Genomic DNA, 13,528 nt, shown 5'->3' with positions numbered 1-13,528 from the left:
CAAATGAACAAATTAAGTTACAAACTATGATTTCTCAACATACACAACTAGGGTCAAATGATTTAAATACGGATGATGAAAGAAGATAATAGAATTTGTAAAAAGATCAATAATAAAGAGAGTCCATCACCTGTTTCACCAGCTGCCTCCTCTTCTCCTCGCCCTGTTCATCTTTGGCCAGCAGGTCCCGGTCGAACTGGGCCTTCATGGCCTGCATGTTGACCTCCAGACGCAGCTTGGCGTCTTCTGTGGCCTGCAGCTCATCCTCCAGCTCCTCCAGCTGCGTCCGCATCTCCTCCACCTGCTGCTCCAGGGTCCGTTTAGACTTCTCCAGCTCGTGGACCTAAAACAGAGCCCAGGGACTTGTCTTATTACGGTAAAGACTGATGCTGATTCAACAGCACTAGTCTGACAAGCCATTACCTCATTTGGTATATCTACATTTAAATGATTTGTTCAGCTGAGGGTTTTACTCTACGTTCCTGAGAGTAGCACCACAGTATTAATTTCATTAGAACTTCCTTAGGACTGGATATATAGTATATCATATCCTTGGATTGCCTTACGCAACAGAGCTGGACGTCTAGAGTTTGGTGGTGAATTGGTCCTCGCACACACATCCAGCATATACAGAGTGACACCTACACCAATCTAATGGTGACAGATGAAACTCATACAGAGTGCCACCTATGCCAATCTAACGGTGACAGATGAAACTCATACAGAGTGCCACCTATGCCAATGTAATGGTGACAGATGAAACTCATACAGAGTGCCACCTATGCCAATCCAACGGTGACAGATGAAACTCATACAGAGTGCCACCTATGCCAATGTAATGGTGACAGGTGAAACTCATACAGAGTGCCACCTATGCCAATCTAATGGTGACAGATGAAACTCATACAGAGTGACACCTATGCCAATCTAACGGTGACGGGTGAAACTCACGCTCTTGCCCACGTCGTCCTTGGAGCTCATCAGGTCCTCCATCTCCGTGCGGAGCTGCTTGTTGAGCCGCTCAAACTCCTCCTTGGCATCCAGGGCCTCCTCCAGGGCGCGGGCCATGGCCAGAGCTTTGGTGTCCTTCTCCCGGGCCTCGGCCTCGGCCCGGTCTCGCTCCTCACCATAGCGGGCTGAAATGGTCTTCTCCTCAGCCAGCAGCTACAAAACACAAAAAATACACACAGGTTGTACATGTCTTTCTGTATCTTTCTGGTCATTTATTGCATCCGGTGTCTTTGACGAGACCTATAGGGTCCTAATTAGAGAAGTTCTTCCATGAGTACAGTTTCATAAACCTGCCCAAGGACTTTAACCCAACCCTTCTTGAACATGTAGTGAACGTTACCTGGTCGAACTTCTTCTGCTTCTTCTCCAGGTTGGAGACGATCTGCCTCTGGTGGTCCAGGTCCACCATCAGGTCATCCAGCTCCTGTTGGAGCCGGTTCTTGGTCTTCTCCATCTTGTCGAAGGCCATGGCCTTCTCCTCCAGCCTGAGCGTGGTGCCCTCCATGTCCTTCTGCAGCCGGCGCTTCACCTCCTCCAGGCACTCCATCGTGCCCACGTCGTCCTCCAGCTTCTTCTTGGACTCCACCAGCTGAGGGGAGAAGAGTGTGAAGTGGTCCTCATTGCTCATTAAAGTACAACTTTAGACTCTACTGTCATTAGTGTTAATAAATATAGGTGTGTGTGTGTCTGTGTGTGTTTGTGTACATAGGTCTTTAGTGTTAATAAATATAGGTGTGTGTGTCTGTGTATGTGTGTGTGTGTGTGTGTGTGTGTGTGTGTCTGTGTGTGTGTGTTTGTGTACATGGGTCATTTGTGTTAATAAATATAGGCGTGTGTGTGTCTGTGTGTGTTTGTGTACATGGGTCATTAGTGTTAATAAATATAGGCGTGTGTGTGTGTGTGTGTTTGTGTACATGGGTCATTAGTGTTAATAAATATAGGTGTGTGTGTGTCTGTGTATGTGTGTGTGTCTGTGTGTGTGTGTTTGTGTACATGGGTCATTAGTGTTAATAAATATAGGTGTGTGTGTGTGTGTGTGTGTTTGTGTACATGGGTAATTAGTGTTAATAAATATAGGTGTGTGTGTGTGTGTGTGTTTGTGTACATGGGTCATTAGTGTTAATAAATATAGGTGTGTGTGTGTGTGTGTTTGTGTACATGGGTCATTAGTGTTAATAAATACAGGGGTGTGTGTCTGTGTGTGTGTACCTGGCCCTGCAGGCTGGCCAACTGTTTCTCCAGGTTCTTGCGACACTCTTCCTCCTCCTCCTGCTGCTCCAGCAGGGTGTTCTTCTCCTCCTCCAGCTGACGGATGCGGGTGCTCATGTTCAGTTTCTGACGCGTCTCCTCCGTGAGTAGCTCCTACACACACACACACACACACACACACACACACACACACACACACACACACACACACAAGATGTGTAGTTCTGTAAGTGCTACAGCCATCGTTTATAGATCCATGACCAACCTGAGATATCTGCATGTATTTGTATAAGGCAGACTGTCAGGAAATGGTTGTAGGCTTCACCCGGAACTGTGTTTCTCTGTGAAGAGGTTACCTGGGTGTCCTGCAGCTGGCTCTCCAGACTGGCCGAGTCCTTGGCCAGTTTGATTCCCTTCTTCTCTGCATCTTCTAGCAATGTGGAGACATTGTCCAGTTCCGTCTGAAAAGCACACAAACACACACATGGCTGCTTTAACAATCATACGTCCACCACACAGAAACATTCACATACATCAAACCCCCGCCCCTAATCCTCTCCGCTTTAATTGTATTGTGTCAAACACAGTCTGGTTCTAGCTGAAGACTCCCCAGTGTTTTGAGTCCTGCCAGGTCCAGTTTCTCCACCTGGGTCCTCGGCCATCGTCCATGTGACTGACCTGTAGTTTGTGGGAGCGGTCAGCCAACTCGATCTTGATCCTCTCGCCCTCCGTGGTGCGCCCCATGAACTCCTGCAGCTGCGACTCCAGCTTCTTCCTCTTGTGCTCCGACTCGGCCTTGACCTGCAGCAGCCCCTTCAGGTCGTTGGCCAGCTCCCTGTTGTCGCTCTCCAGCGTTTGCTTGTTCTTCTCCAGGTTGGACTTGAACTAAAGGGCAGGAAAACAGAGAATCAGAGATGATTAGGAGAAGAAGTGAAGAGGAGGTAGGAGAAGCTAAGTGGGCTACACTGATCCTTTCAACACAAGACTACATGGTGGCTGAGACGATTTGCGTAAGCACTCGGATGTCTGCTTAAGGAACGTAAGGATTTGTACTAGCTATGTGCGTGACATTACTAAGCAAGCAGGAGGGTACATCTGGAATTCTATGACATTTCTCCCATGATCGCAGCATAGACAGGCTTTCTGCCTGGAGAGCATATTCACCCGTTTGGCCTGTTCTAGCTGTTCTGACAGCTCCTCCAGGGCCGTGCCGTGCCTCTGCCTCATCTCCTGGATCTGGGCCTCGTGGTTCTTGGACTCCTCGTCGATGGCCTTCTTCAGCTCCGTTACCTCCTGCTCACGCTTGGTCCTGTGCAGACAGACACCCAATTTTTAGAGAGAGACTACATACATGCGGCATATACTGTATGTGTTTAGCAACAACAAAGAAATAAATATTACAATGAAACCAATCTTGTCCAAACTGTGCTCCTAATCCCGGTTCGAGACTCAGCTGTCAAGTCAGGGCTCAAATCTAGACTATAAACAGATTGTATTGCAAGAGTGCATATGTCTGTGCCAATAAAGCCTCCTGTCCAGGCGATGAGGCTACCTGAGCTCCTGCTGGGCCGCCGTGGTGTCCAGCGTGTCCTCCAGCTCGGTCTTGAGGGCCTCCAGCTCCTCGCTCAGGTCCCTCTTGTGTTTCTCTGCCTTGTTGCGGGACACGCGCTCCGACTCCAGGTCCTCCTGCAGCTCGGACAGCTGAGCCTGCAGCTCCCGCACCTGCTTCAGAGCGTTGTTCTTGTGGGCTATCTCCTCATCGGTCCTGCATCACACACACACACACGCACACACGCACACACACACACACACACACACACACACACAGGTTTCCATTATGTGGAATACTGATGTACAGGTAAAGGCTTTGCACCTATGATAAACTTGTGTTATAATAATGTAATTTTATGTAAACACTACTGCATAACATTACTATACTGCATAAAAAATAACAGGAATTGTTGAGTGAACTGTCTGTGATGGAAAGGACTTCACTATCCACCAAAACACTGGAAGGGACACTCCCTTGTTCAAACACAGAGTAGACACTCTCGTGACCACTGGGGGGCAGTATTACACACACCACCCGTGAGACTGACGTATGAAGTCATATTGTGTATTGTGTGCAGTTCAATGGCAAAACCATAATGAGATTGGATCATAGTTGTTGCTGCTTATAAAGACTGGAGGCCTGCCTGCATTCCATCCACATTCCTCTGTGCTTAGTCCTCTAGGTAAACAATACCCGAGAGGCCACATAGAATTCCTGTCTGTTAAACCATTGGAAGACTTTATTTGAATCATTCCCAATGTATTATATGTATAAAATTATACATTTAGACTAATCATTACAAATATACTTATATTATATACAGGTCTGTACTTAACTACTAAATTCAGATTGGTTGTTTTTTATTGGTGATCATTGGAAAAGAACTATGGCATTTAACTGTGGCGATAAGAACACTGTATTTCCAGGGTACAGGAAAGGTAACTGGTGACTCTCAGCTGCAGTGGTGCTGTGTATCTCCCCCTGGCTGTGGTGCCGTGAGGAGACTCTCAGCTGTAGTGATGCTGTGGATCTCCCCCTGGCTATGGTGCCGTGAGGAGACTCTCAGCTGCAGTGTGGAGCTCACCTGGCTATGGTGCAGTGTGGAGCTCACCTGGCCAGTGCTGCCTGAAGCTCCTCCTCCTTCTTGGCCAGCTGGACCTTGAGCTCTTCAATCTGGGCCTGCAGCTCGGCGATCTGGTCCTGAAGGTCTGTGGTCTCACTGTCCAGTTTCCGCTTGGCCTTCTCCAGCTCCTGCCTGGTCTTCTCCTCCTTCTTGAGACGCTCTGCGGACAACACACACCCCGTTAGAACATCTCATTCAAAATCTTTCACAAGATCTCGACATCTCTTTCAGGTTTTTCTCTTGGTCGCCAAAACTATTGGACTCCCTCACCTTCCAGGTCCACCATCATCATCTCCTGCTTGTTCTTCAGCTTGCCGAGGCTCTTGGCCTTCTCCTCTTCCTCAGCCAGCTGGGAGGTCATCTCACCCACACGATCCTCCAGCAGTTTTTTCTCCTGAACAGTGAGTGAGGGACGAGAAAGGGCTTTAAGCTGAACGTCTGTAGTGACTTAACATCACCACACACAACACACACACACATCTGTAGTGACTCAACATCGGAGTAGAAATGCTGTGATGTCATCCCTGAGGTCACCTTGAGGAACTTGGAATTCTGGTCCTCCAGCTGCAGGATGTCCTCGTCCATCTTTTTGATCTTGGCCTCGGCCGTCACCTTCTCCAGCTGTAGCTTCTGCCTGGCTGCTTCCTCCTCATCTAACTGTTCCTCCAGGTCCTACCAAAAACACACACAAGGTCAAATCTTCATACTTCAACCCATACATAGACTGCTAATCTACAGTCCAATAGTGCAAACTTATGCCCGACCTGGATGTGAGACTGCATCTTCTTCTTCTCATTCGTGAGGGTCTGGTTGCGCTCTTCCTCCTCCTCCACCCGCGACTCTAGGTCGTGCAGGATCTCCTCCAGCTCCTGCTTCTTGGCCACAAGACGGGCGCGGATCTCCTCGGCCTCCGCAAACAGCTCCGTCTCAGCCTGCAACTGTTCCGCCAGGATGTTCTTCTCCTCCAAAAGCTGAGGACACCAAAATAAATAAATGAATGGTTAAACAGACCCAACTTTCAACATCAACCCCACCTCAAAGGTACATTATCAAGATTGAGACCTTGCTGTATCAACAGGTGTCACCTGCTACGCTCAACTATCAAGAACAGAATCTGTGTGAAAGCTGGACTGATGATGTTCTGACCTGTGTGTGTTTCCTCTCCATCTCCACCAGCTCCGTCTCCACCTTGCTCTGGCGCTCCTTCACCTTGACCAGCTCCTCGTCTTTGGCCTGCATCTCCTCCTCCTGCCTGGTCACCTGCAGCAGGGGCTTCACCTGCAGCACACAGGGCAAAATGGGTTACGCTTGATCAAACACACACACGCGCGCGCACACACACACGCACGCACACACACACACACACACACACACTCACGCACAAGCACACCCCCCCCCCCCCCCCACACACACACACACACGCACACGCACACACACACCACATACACACACACACACTTAGCAAGAGGACCCACCTTGGTGAAGAGTCTCCACCATTGCCAATGGCGCAGTTTCAGGTATGCGGCACAGTTCCTCTGAAGAACCTTTAGGGCACTGAGCTGCTGTTGTTTTTTGGCAAAGGCCCTAGAGACCAACAGAGATGTTTAGTAAAGCTGCCAGACATAACTGTATTTACAAGGATCTATTGTCGCGTAAGTGTAACGACTACAGACTTGTACTAGGAAACAAATCCATTTCATTCAACACAACTTGGATCGTTAAAAAGGTTTATCAGTGGTCATGGACTTGTAGAAGGCAAAGTAAATCTATTTTAAAACACTGCCACTGCTGCATGGTTAGGGTCTGGAGATGGTACACACAGACAAGGCACACAGACTAGGCACACATACCCCTTAGACCCAAACCCAAAAAAGCATAAAGCAGCTCTACACAGGTGCACAAGAGTTCCTGACTGAACTTTGCTGTTCCTTACGTTATGACACAGCTTGTATGAGAGCCAAAACTCACCTGCGTGCGATATAACCTCTGCACACAGCCTGGAAGTAGATAATGATGTCGGTGATCTTCAAATCCCTCTCCTCCTCAAGGTGGGCCAGAACTCCAGTCCTGAAGAAGATCTTGCTCTGTCCAATCCGGAACAGGTTAGGGTCCAGCTCCAAGGCTCGGATCTATGGATTGGTGAGAAAGATTGAGGAGTGAACATCATCCAAGAGACTCAGACAGACCCTTCTTTCAAATACCAGTCAATGTACCAGGATATACCATCCTGTAGTGTGTACTATATACCTAATTATAATACTGTTGAACTGAATGTACAGCAAGAACAAAAAGATGGTTTACCATTCTCTCACAAGCCTGTTTTCCATCCATGAAGCCCTTGGGAATGGCATTGGGTGTGAGGATCTCATATCTGTATGCATAGGAGAGAAAACAAATGGTCAAAATTTCTGGGTAGTTTCAGCTACTCTATATTATCATTCTCTAGAAGCCCTTGTACCTCTGTCTGAACTCCTGGAAGACGATGCGATTGGGGAAACCCTGTCTGCAAATGCGGATGCCCTCCAGGACACCGTTGCACCTCAACTGATCCAGGACCAGATGGGGGTCGAGCTTCCCCGCCTAGCAGTGAGTGGGAATTTGGAAAACGGAAGAAGCAGGTTAAGTGCTATCAAATTGATAAAAAAATCGATCAGTAGAGAAATAATGTGTGTTTTGTGCACTTACTCTCTTTTCATGGTTGGGAATGATACACCGGACAAAGTTGGGGTTCGTGTTCCTAAGCGTGGCCATCAGTTTGGTGAGGGACTCCTTATAGAGCTGGCCCACAGTGCGGAACATGCCCTTCTTGGTCTTATATGTGGCACCGAACGTTGTCTCATTCATGCCAGCCACCTGGTCCAGGCCCACGATACGGTCCACTACAGTGGTACAGAAGGATGAGAAAGAGGGGGATGACAGACAGAGAGAAGCTGTTAGTAACAAGGGCACAGGGTCACTCATGCGGAGATTGCCTTTCAGTGCAGATCTAGGGCAAGTTCTGCCTTATGGGCCCTAATAGTACGAAGTAAAGGACTATATGTGGAACATCTATTCCTGGATCTGCACTTGATGGCTTTGTTTTCCCTCAGAGTGCTTGAACGTGGCAGGCTATGGAAGCCAGTGGGGCCAAGTCTGGATGGAAGGATGGAATCTAGGATGCAATTCCTACTGGATGACTAAATTCTGCCCTTAACAAATGATCTGGGATCTGTTGTCATCAACCCCCTTTTCCATCCTGCTTTATAATGAGCAAACCAGTCACAGTGATCCTGTTTCAGTTGTTAAGGGCACACACGCTGATGAAATGCCAGACAAGCCAAGTGGGGGCTTGAGGATGGAACATGACCTGGGTATGGACTAGATCTCAAGGAAGCCAGCCTAAAGCTAGGTAAGCTGATGGAGTATATGAGGTGGAGAGACAAACTCTGCAAGCATCAAATGATTTTCTTGTGATAGTTCGACTCCCAATTAGAAGCTAGTCTAGGAAAGTGTCTTTGCTGCCAGTTTCTATTTGATTCATAGACACAATATGAATCTGCAGCTACGCAGCTCTAAATTCTGAGATTCTTAAAAGGAAAAGGCCAATAAAAGGAATTACAATATCAATCCACTGCTAACGGACATTACCATTGATTTGTGCAGTTCTGATTCTTCCAAAGCATTAAGTAAGACGTCTCAGCTTTCCTTTCAGCAAATCTTGCCATATCAAAATAATTGCATCTGTGATTGTCACTACTGTTCATTATCATGTTATTAATGCTGCTCCAATTCAATTTAGCCTCAAAATAATGTATTATGAAAGTAGATTTTCAAGGAGTTGTAAGATGAACAGAAAAGCAGATTTGATAAAGTCTACAGAGTGTTGTCCGTAGTTTTGGTCAGAGCTGTTTTATGTGTTTCGATTTATTTTAAAGTCATTTGACAGATGGGGTGGTGTGCGTGTCACTGGATGGATTTAACAGACAGACATTGGCTGAATAATACAAGATGTCAAGTATTCAGTCAAACTACGAGTTCATCAGTCTGCGCTGGACTATCCTGGCAAGGGCAAGGATACGAAATTTAAGAGGGGTTAACATGGAACATTATTGGATACATTTTCTATCATTTTCACCCCTTTATAAGAGATTTTTTTTATTTTTTTGCACTATATACTACGTTCACACAGTAGATTAGAATGATGACCCAGAATCTATCTGGGCAAGTCCCAGTGAACAAAAGAGATAAGTGTTCTAAAATTAGGTTGTAAGATTTTGAAACAGTTGTCTTCCATGTTCTTTTCCCATGAATAGTTCAAGTTCACTTGAAATGACTGGCCTTGGGTTGGCAAAATCTGAAGACAATAGTTCTGTGTATCTTGTGAGGAAAAAACAAGCAGTAAACTCTTAACTAGTGATATGAATAAAATGTAAATACGTATACAAGTTAAATCAGGATCCCACTGTCATAACATTATTTGTGTGCCACAGTTCATTCCACCAAGCTGAACCTCTTCAGCACTGGCCGTCTGGTATATCTGACGTTCTTCTCTGATGAATAAAACAAGATAAAAAGAATTGGTTTAACGATATGCAAGCCTGACCTCCCCTGCCCCTGTTGAGACGCTTTTGGTATACTGGTGCTGACTGGAGGGTCTGAGGGTCGTTTAGATTCCGACGGAACAAGCTGCTTATTGTTCCGCCCCGAGCGCGAGACACTATGGAATTCTTTCTCCCTTCGCTCTAAGTGGTCTCTCTCATGCTGGCGGTGCAGAATGCTGTCTGATATTTAGCGTAAACAGGCTGCTGTGTAAGCAAGGCATGGATGGGAAAGGCCTGCATCCAGAGGCCACCTCCAAGTCAAAGCGGCCATGGCGGTAGCAAGTCTTCAGACATCAACAGCGCAAGTTCATGTCTGGGCCGTGAACTGAAGGGGTTTTGATGTTTTGTTTGTTTTGGTTATACTATGACAAGTATTTATCTATACAAAACCCAAACCACAGTGATTTGTTATGTTTCAAGAGCAGCTTTGATGACTGAGTGGCTTTGACTCTCTCAGAGAAAAACAACAAAATGTTTTCTTTTTTTTTTCACCCAGGAGAATTGCTGAAAGGTGCAGGCCTCAGCTTTCTCTAGTCAGAGAGGGACATGGGACAGGGGACATGGGACATGCAGGCCTAGAAGCAGAGGGGCGTCTGAGGGGACACAATGCGCTGGTAAACAGACACCTACAGCAGACTCCACATTCACCTGGAGACTCATGAAGGCTAGAGACATCATAGAATGACGCTCTTTGTATATTCTGAATCTCTATGGTTGAGAAACAGAGGGGAGCAGGGGGAAAAAAATTCAAAAAGAACATAATAAAAAAAAATATCACAATAGATAAACACATACACACACAACATAAGGCAGTGGTTAGTATGATGCTTAAGTCAACAATGGCACATCACCTACATGTTAACTTGTTGACATTGTGGCAATACTTTATACTTAACAATGTATCATGAACTTTTTAATCCTCAGCAGAGAATACATTTGAGTTTCATATATAAAGTACTATAGTTCTTTTCTATAGCTCTACATGTGCCAGCTCTCAATAGAGAATACTCAGCTCTGTATTCCTTGGCAATCAGCTTCTTTAAGCCACCATTTCCACACTGATGCCACTTTTCTAAAGCTACTCCCTCAATTCATACCAACTGAATCAAATGACCATCTTCCAGGTAGTTTACTGTTTAAAACACAGAGCTGGGATTCACAGAAGCGGGAAAGGGGACTTTCATTATTCCTAATAATTCCAATCTATGAGGGGAAACGTCTCAGTCAATTGAGGCATTGACATGTGCAGACATTGACATACGGACATAACGGACATGGCAGACAGTGTACGTGGACAGACAACAGCCTCTTTCTTCATCAGGGAGGGAGGGAGGGAGGGAGGGTTAATGGTTTACATGTCCGTGAGTGCAGGGGTGGGGCTGGGGTTGTGGAACATCGTTAGGACCTACCATCTTTCCACAGCTCAGCCACAAACTTGTCAGTGGACTGGTGCAGCAGCGTGGCCACGTTGTCATTCAGAGGGTCCATGTTCTTCATCAGCCACTCGTCAGCCTTATAGTCCACCTGGGAGATAGGAGAATGAATACGGCTCGTGAGAAAGACCGCGCTGACTGACGGGTCGTGGTCACAATGTTCTGAAAATAATTTGGAAAATAGAAACGGTTGGCTACTGCCAAAATAATTCCATTGATTGATGATCTTGAGATTTAACTACGTGCTTTAAAAACTATTTGGGTGATATTTCACAAATCTCATTATTCCCAATACATTTCCTGTATCACGGAAAAGGAAGAGGTTCACAGAAAAGCAAAACTAGATGTGGACTATGAACTTGTGTCATGAAACCAAGATAACTCTGTTCATAATATAATATAAAAAAAGAGAGACATGATATAATTCATTATAAAAAGATGTAATATTACGTAACATGTTCTCTCTAATTTATCATTTATTGAAACAGGTCAGTGGGAGGTCCACAAAAAGCCAAACTGGGTGTGGACTGACTGGGAGCTCGTGTCCAAATTTGTTAGAAAGAGGCCGACACGGTCCTCTCAGTCCTCACCCAATACAAGACCTCCCAATGGCTGGGAGTCAAAAGTCTCTTTTATGTAATATCGTGTTTCTATAGAGTGACTGATCAGGACCAGATGTGAGCCCTGGTGGCCGTGATCAACAGCTCTATGTCTGGTGTTGCGTAAGGGGACTCCTTTCAAACTCCACTCAGATGGCCCGGAACATAGGACAACATTCCAACATTTTTTGGATTAAAGATTTGGCTTTGTAACATTCCACAGCATTCGAGAACATTGTATCAGATAGGTGGTGCGTTCACTACAAAAGACGAGTTGTTACACAGACACACACGGAAAACTCGTAGGTCATCACACAGAGACGTCCTTTAACTAAATTAAAATAATAAATGATAGAGATTCCTCAGGCCATCATGAGCCAAAATCTCTCTTCAGATGTGTTGTTTCTATACCACCTGTTGTGCTGCTATCAGGAAAGAGGGCTTGAACTACACTACAGAATGGTTTTATGGCTGTCGCCAGAGAGCTATTCTTTTTCAAAGAGATGTTGAGGGGACATTGCAGGAAAACCAGCCGGAAACTTCTCCAAGAGATATTGCTCCCGGTATCGCTCCGATATCTATCTTAACATGCCAAGTTGTGTCTGAGCGCAGTGATCAGAGGTGTGGTTGGCGCATACCCGGCCTGCGTAGTGGATGATGGAGAAGTCTGCCTTGTCCTTGAGCTGTTTGGGCTTCTGGAACTTGGTGTGGGTGCCCTGCTCCTGCATCAGCTTGTCCACAAACGTCTTGTCTGTGGCTTTGGGGAACCAACACTCCTCGTCCAGCAGGGCCAGTACACCAGGGGGGTTTGCCTGCGGAAGAGGTAGGGGTTTAGAGTCGTGGACTGGACTGATTTAAGAGTATTGAGATAATCTTTTCATGCTAATCGTTATCATCAGTTCACGCTTGTGAATGTCAAAAATGATGTTTTCTTGTACTTCTTGTTAATGACTTAATGACTAAATCACAGTCACTTACAGGCCTTTCAATGAGATCGATGCAGGGTTGCAGGTCCAGGCCGAAATCGATGAAGCTCCACTCGATGCCCTCCCTCTGGTACTCCTCCTGCTCCAGGATGAACATGGTGTGGTTGAACAGCTGCTGCAGCTTCTCGTTGGTGTAGTTGATGCAGAGCTGCTCGAAGGAGTTCAACTGTAAGAGAGGAGACCAACATGAAAAAACAGACAGACAAAGGGTGAGAATTGCACAGAGATACACAGTGGTGATCCAGATGATTCTGTGATAAGCCATGCAGCTTTAAGTCGAAAAATGCAGAATGTTACAAAAAGTTCAGTTGATTTGAATGTGCCACCCCAACGTTCGCAGCTCTGTAGTTTCTTTATAATGACCGCTGCGAAAAATGTATGACTGCTGTCATTGGCAATGGCTTTTGTGCTTCTAATTCACATCTTTCATTTCATTCACGGTCATTTAACGTAACGGAAAGTCAACGTAACTTGAAGTCAGCAAGTAATTGGTTGCTAAGCAACACCTGAAACTTTAAAGGTCTATTTACTGGATGAGCATTTTTTTCTTAGCGGAAATCACGAAACAGCAACAAAATCATTAGAGGTATTTTGGAGGAATGTCTTCTCTCGTTTTGGCAAGTAACCGTATAATAAGCGGGATAATGTATAGTCCGGCGGTCATTAGCGTAAAATAAATCCCTTCAGGACGAAACAAGACCTGTTCGTCCCATCTGGATTTATTTTTCGATAATGACGATACATTATCCCTTACATAAGACATCATTTATCACCCTAGGAATTTATTTCGCAACAGAACTAGACTGCACACTGTTCCTTTAGAACCGATGGAAACTCTTTCCAGATCACCCAGTATGCTCCCACACATACTTACACACATTCTTAAAATTAAAATAAGCAAAAGCCTATTTATATGTAAAAAGAAATACTGGCAGTAATCTCTTAGCAATTTCCTGAAAGTTCCTAATCAATGATAAAATGCGAATGAAACAGAATACTGTGCAAGCAATACACAGGGAACAGATGTTTACAACT

General features: G+C 45.7%; 1 protein-coding gene across 2 annotated transcripts in view; it reads right to left on the bottom strand.

Annotated features, from left to right (window-relative positions):
- Positions 1–13,528, bottom strand: part of myh10 (myosin, heavy chain 10, non-muscle) — a 58,454-nt gene that overhangs the window by 4,439 nt on the left and 40,487 nt on the right. Inside the window, exons 15-36 of one of the 2 annotated variants that reach the window (XM_031563532.2) lie at positions 12,486–12,659; positions 12,146–12,319; positions 10,885–10,999; positions 10,124–10,183; positions 7,581–7,774; positions 7,354–7,475; positions 7,197–7,266; positions 6,864–7,024; positions 6,371–6,479; positions 6,042–6,173; positions 5,660–5,866; positions 5,430–5,567; positions 5,166–5,289; positions 4,884–5,055; positions 3,773–3,985; positions 3,385–3,529; positions 2,899–3,105; positions 2,577–2,681; positions 2,221–2,373; positions 1,352–1,600; positions 952–1,164; positions 131–343 (exon numbers count right to left, since the gene is read on the bottom strand). In XM_031563532.2, coding sequence (XP_031419392.1) covers positions 131–343; positions 952–1,164; positions 1,352–1,600; positions 2,221–2,373; positions 2,577–2,681; positions 2,899–3,105; positions 3,385–3,529; positions 3,773–3,985; positions 4,884–5,055; positions 5,166–5,289; positions 5,430–5,567; positions 5,660–5,866; positions 6,042–6,173; positions 6,371–6,479; positions 6,864–7,024; positions 7,197–7,266; positions 7,354–7,475; positions 7,581–7,774; positions 10,124–10,183; positions 10,885–10,999; positions 12,146–12,319; positions 12,486–12,659 — 3,450 coding nt within the window. The remainder of the gene's footprint in view (positions 1–130; positions 344–951; positions 1,165–1,351; positions 1,601–2,220; positions 2,374–2,576; positions 2,682–2,898; positions 3,106–3,384; positions 3,530–3,772; positions 3,986–4,883; positions 5,056–5,165; positions 5,290–5,429; positions 5,568–5,659; positions 5,867–6,041; positions 6,174–6,370; positions 6,480–6,863; positions 7,025–7,196; positions 7,267–7,353; positions 7,476–7,580; positions 7,775–10,123; positions 10,184–10,884; positions 11,000–12,145; positions 12,320–12,485; positions 12,660–13,528) is intronic. The other variant, XM_031563533.2, reaches the window with a different exon arrangement.

The sequence above is a fragment of the Clupea harengus genome, chromosome 26 (genome assembly GCF_900700415.2).
Source record: "Clupea harengus chromosome 26, Ch_v2.0.2, whole genome shotgun sequence".
Classification (NCBI taxonomy): domain Eukaryota; kingdom Metazoa; phylum Chordata; class Actinopteri; order Clupeiformes; family Clupeidae; genus Clupea; species Clupea harengus.
The sequence above is the reverse complement of the archived record's forward strand: the minus strand, read 5'-3'. Positions and strand labels throughout refer to the sequence as shown.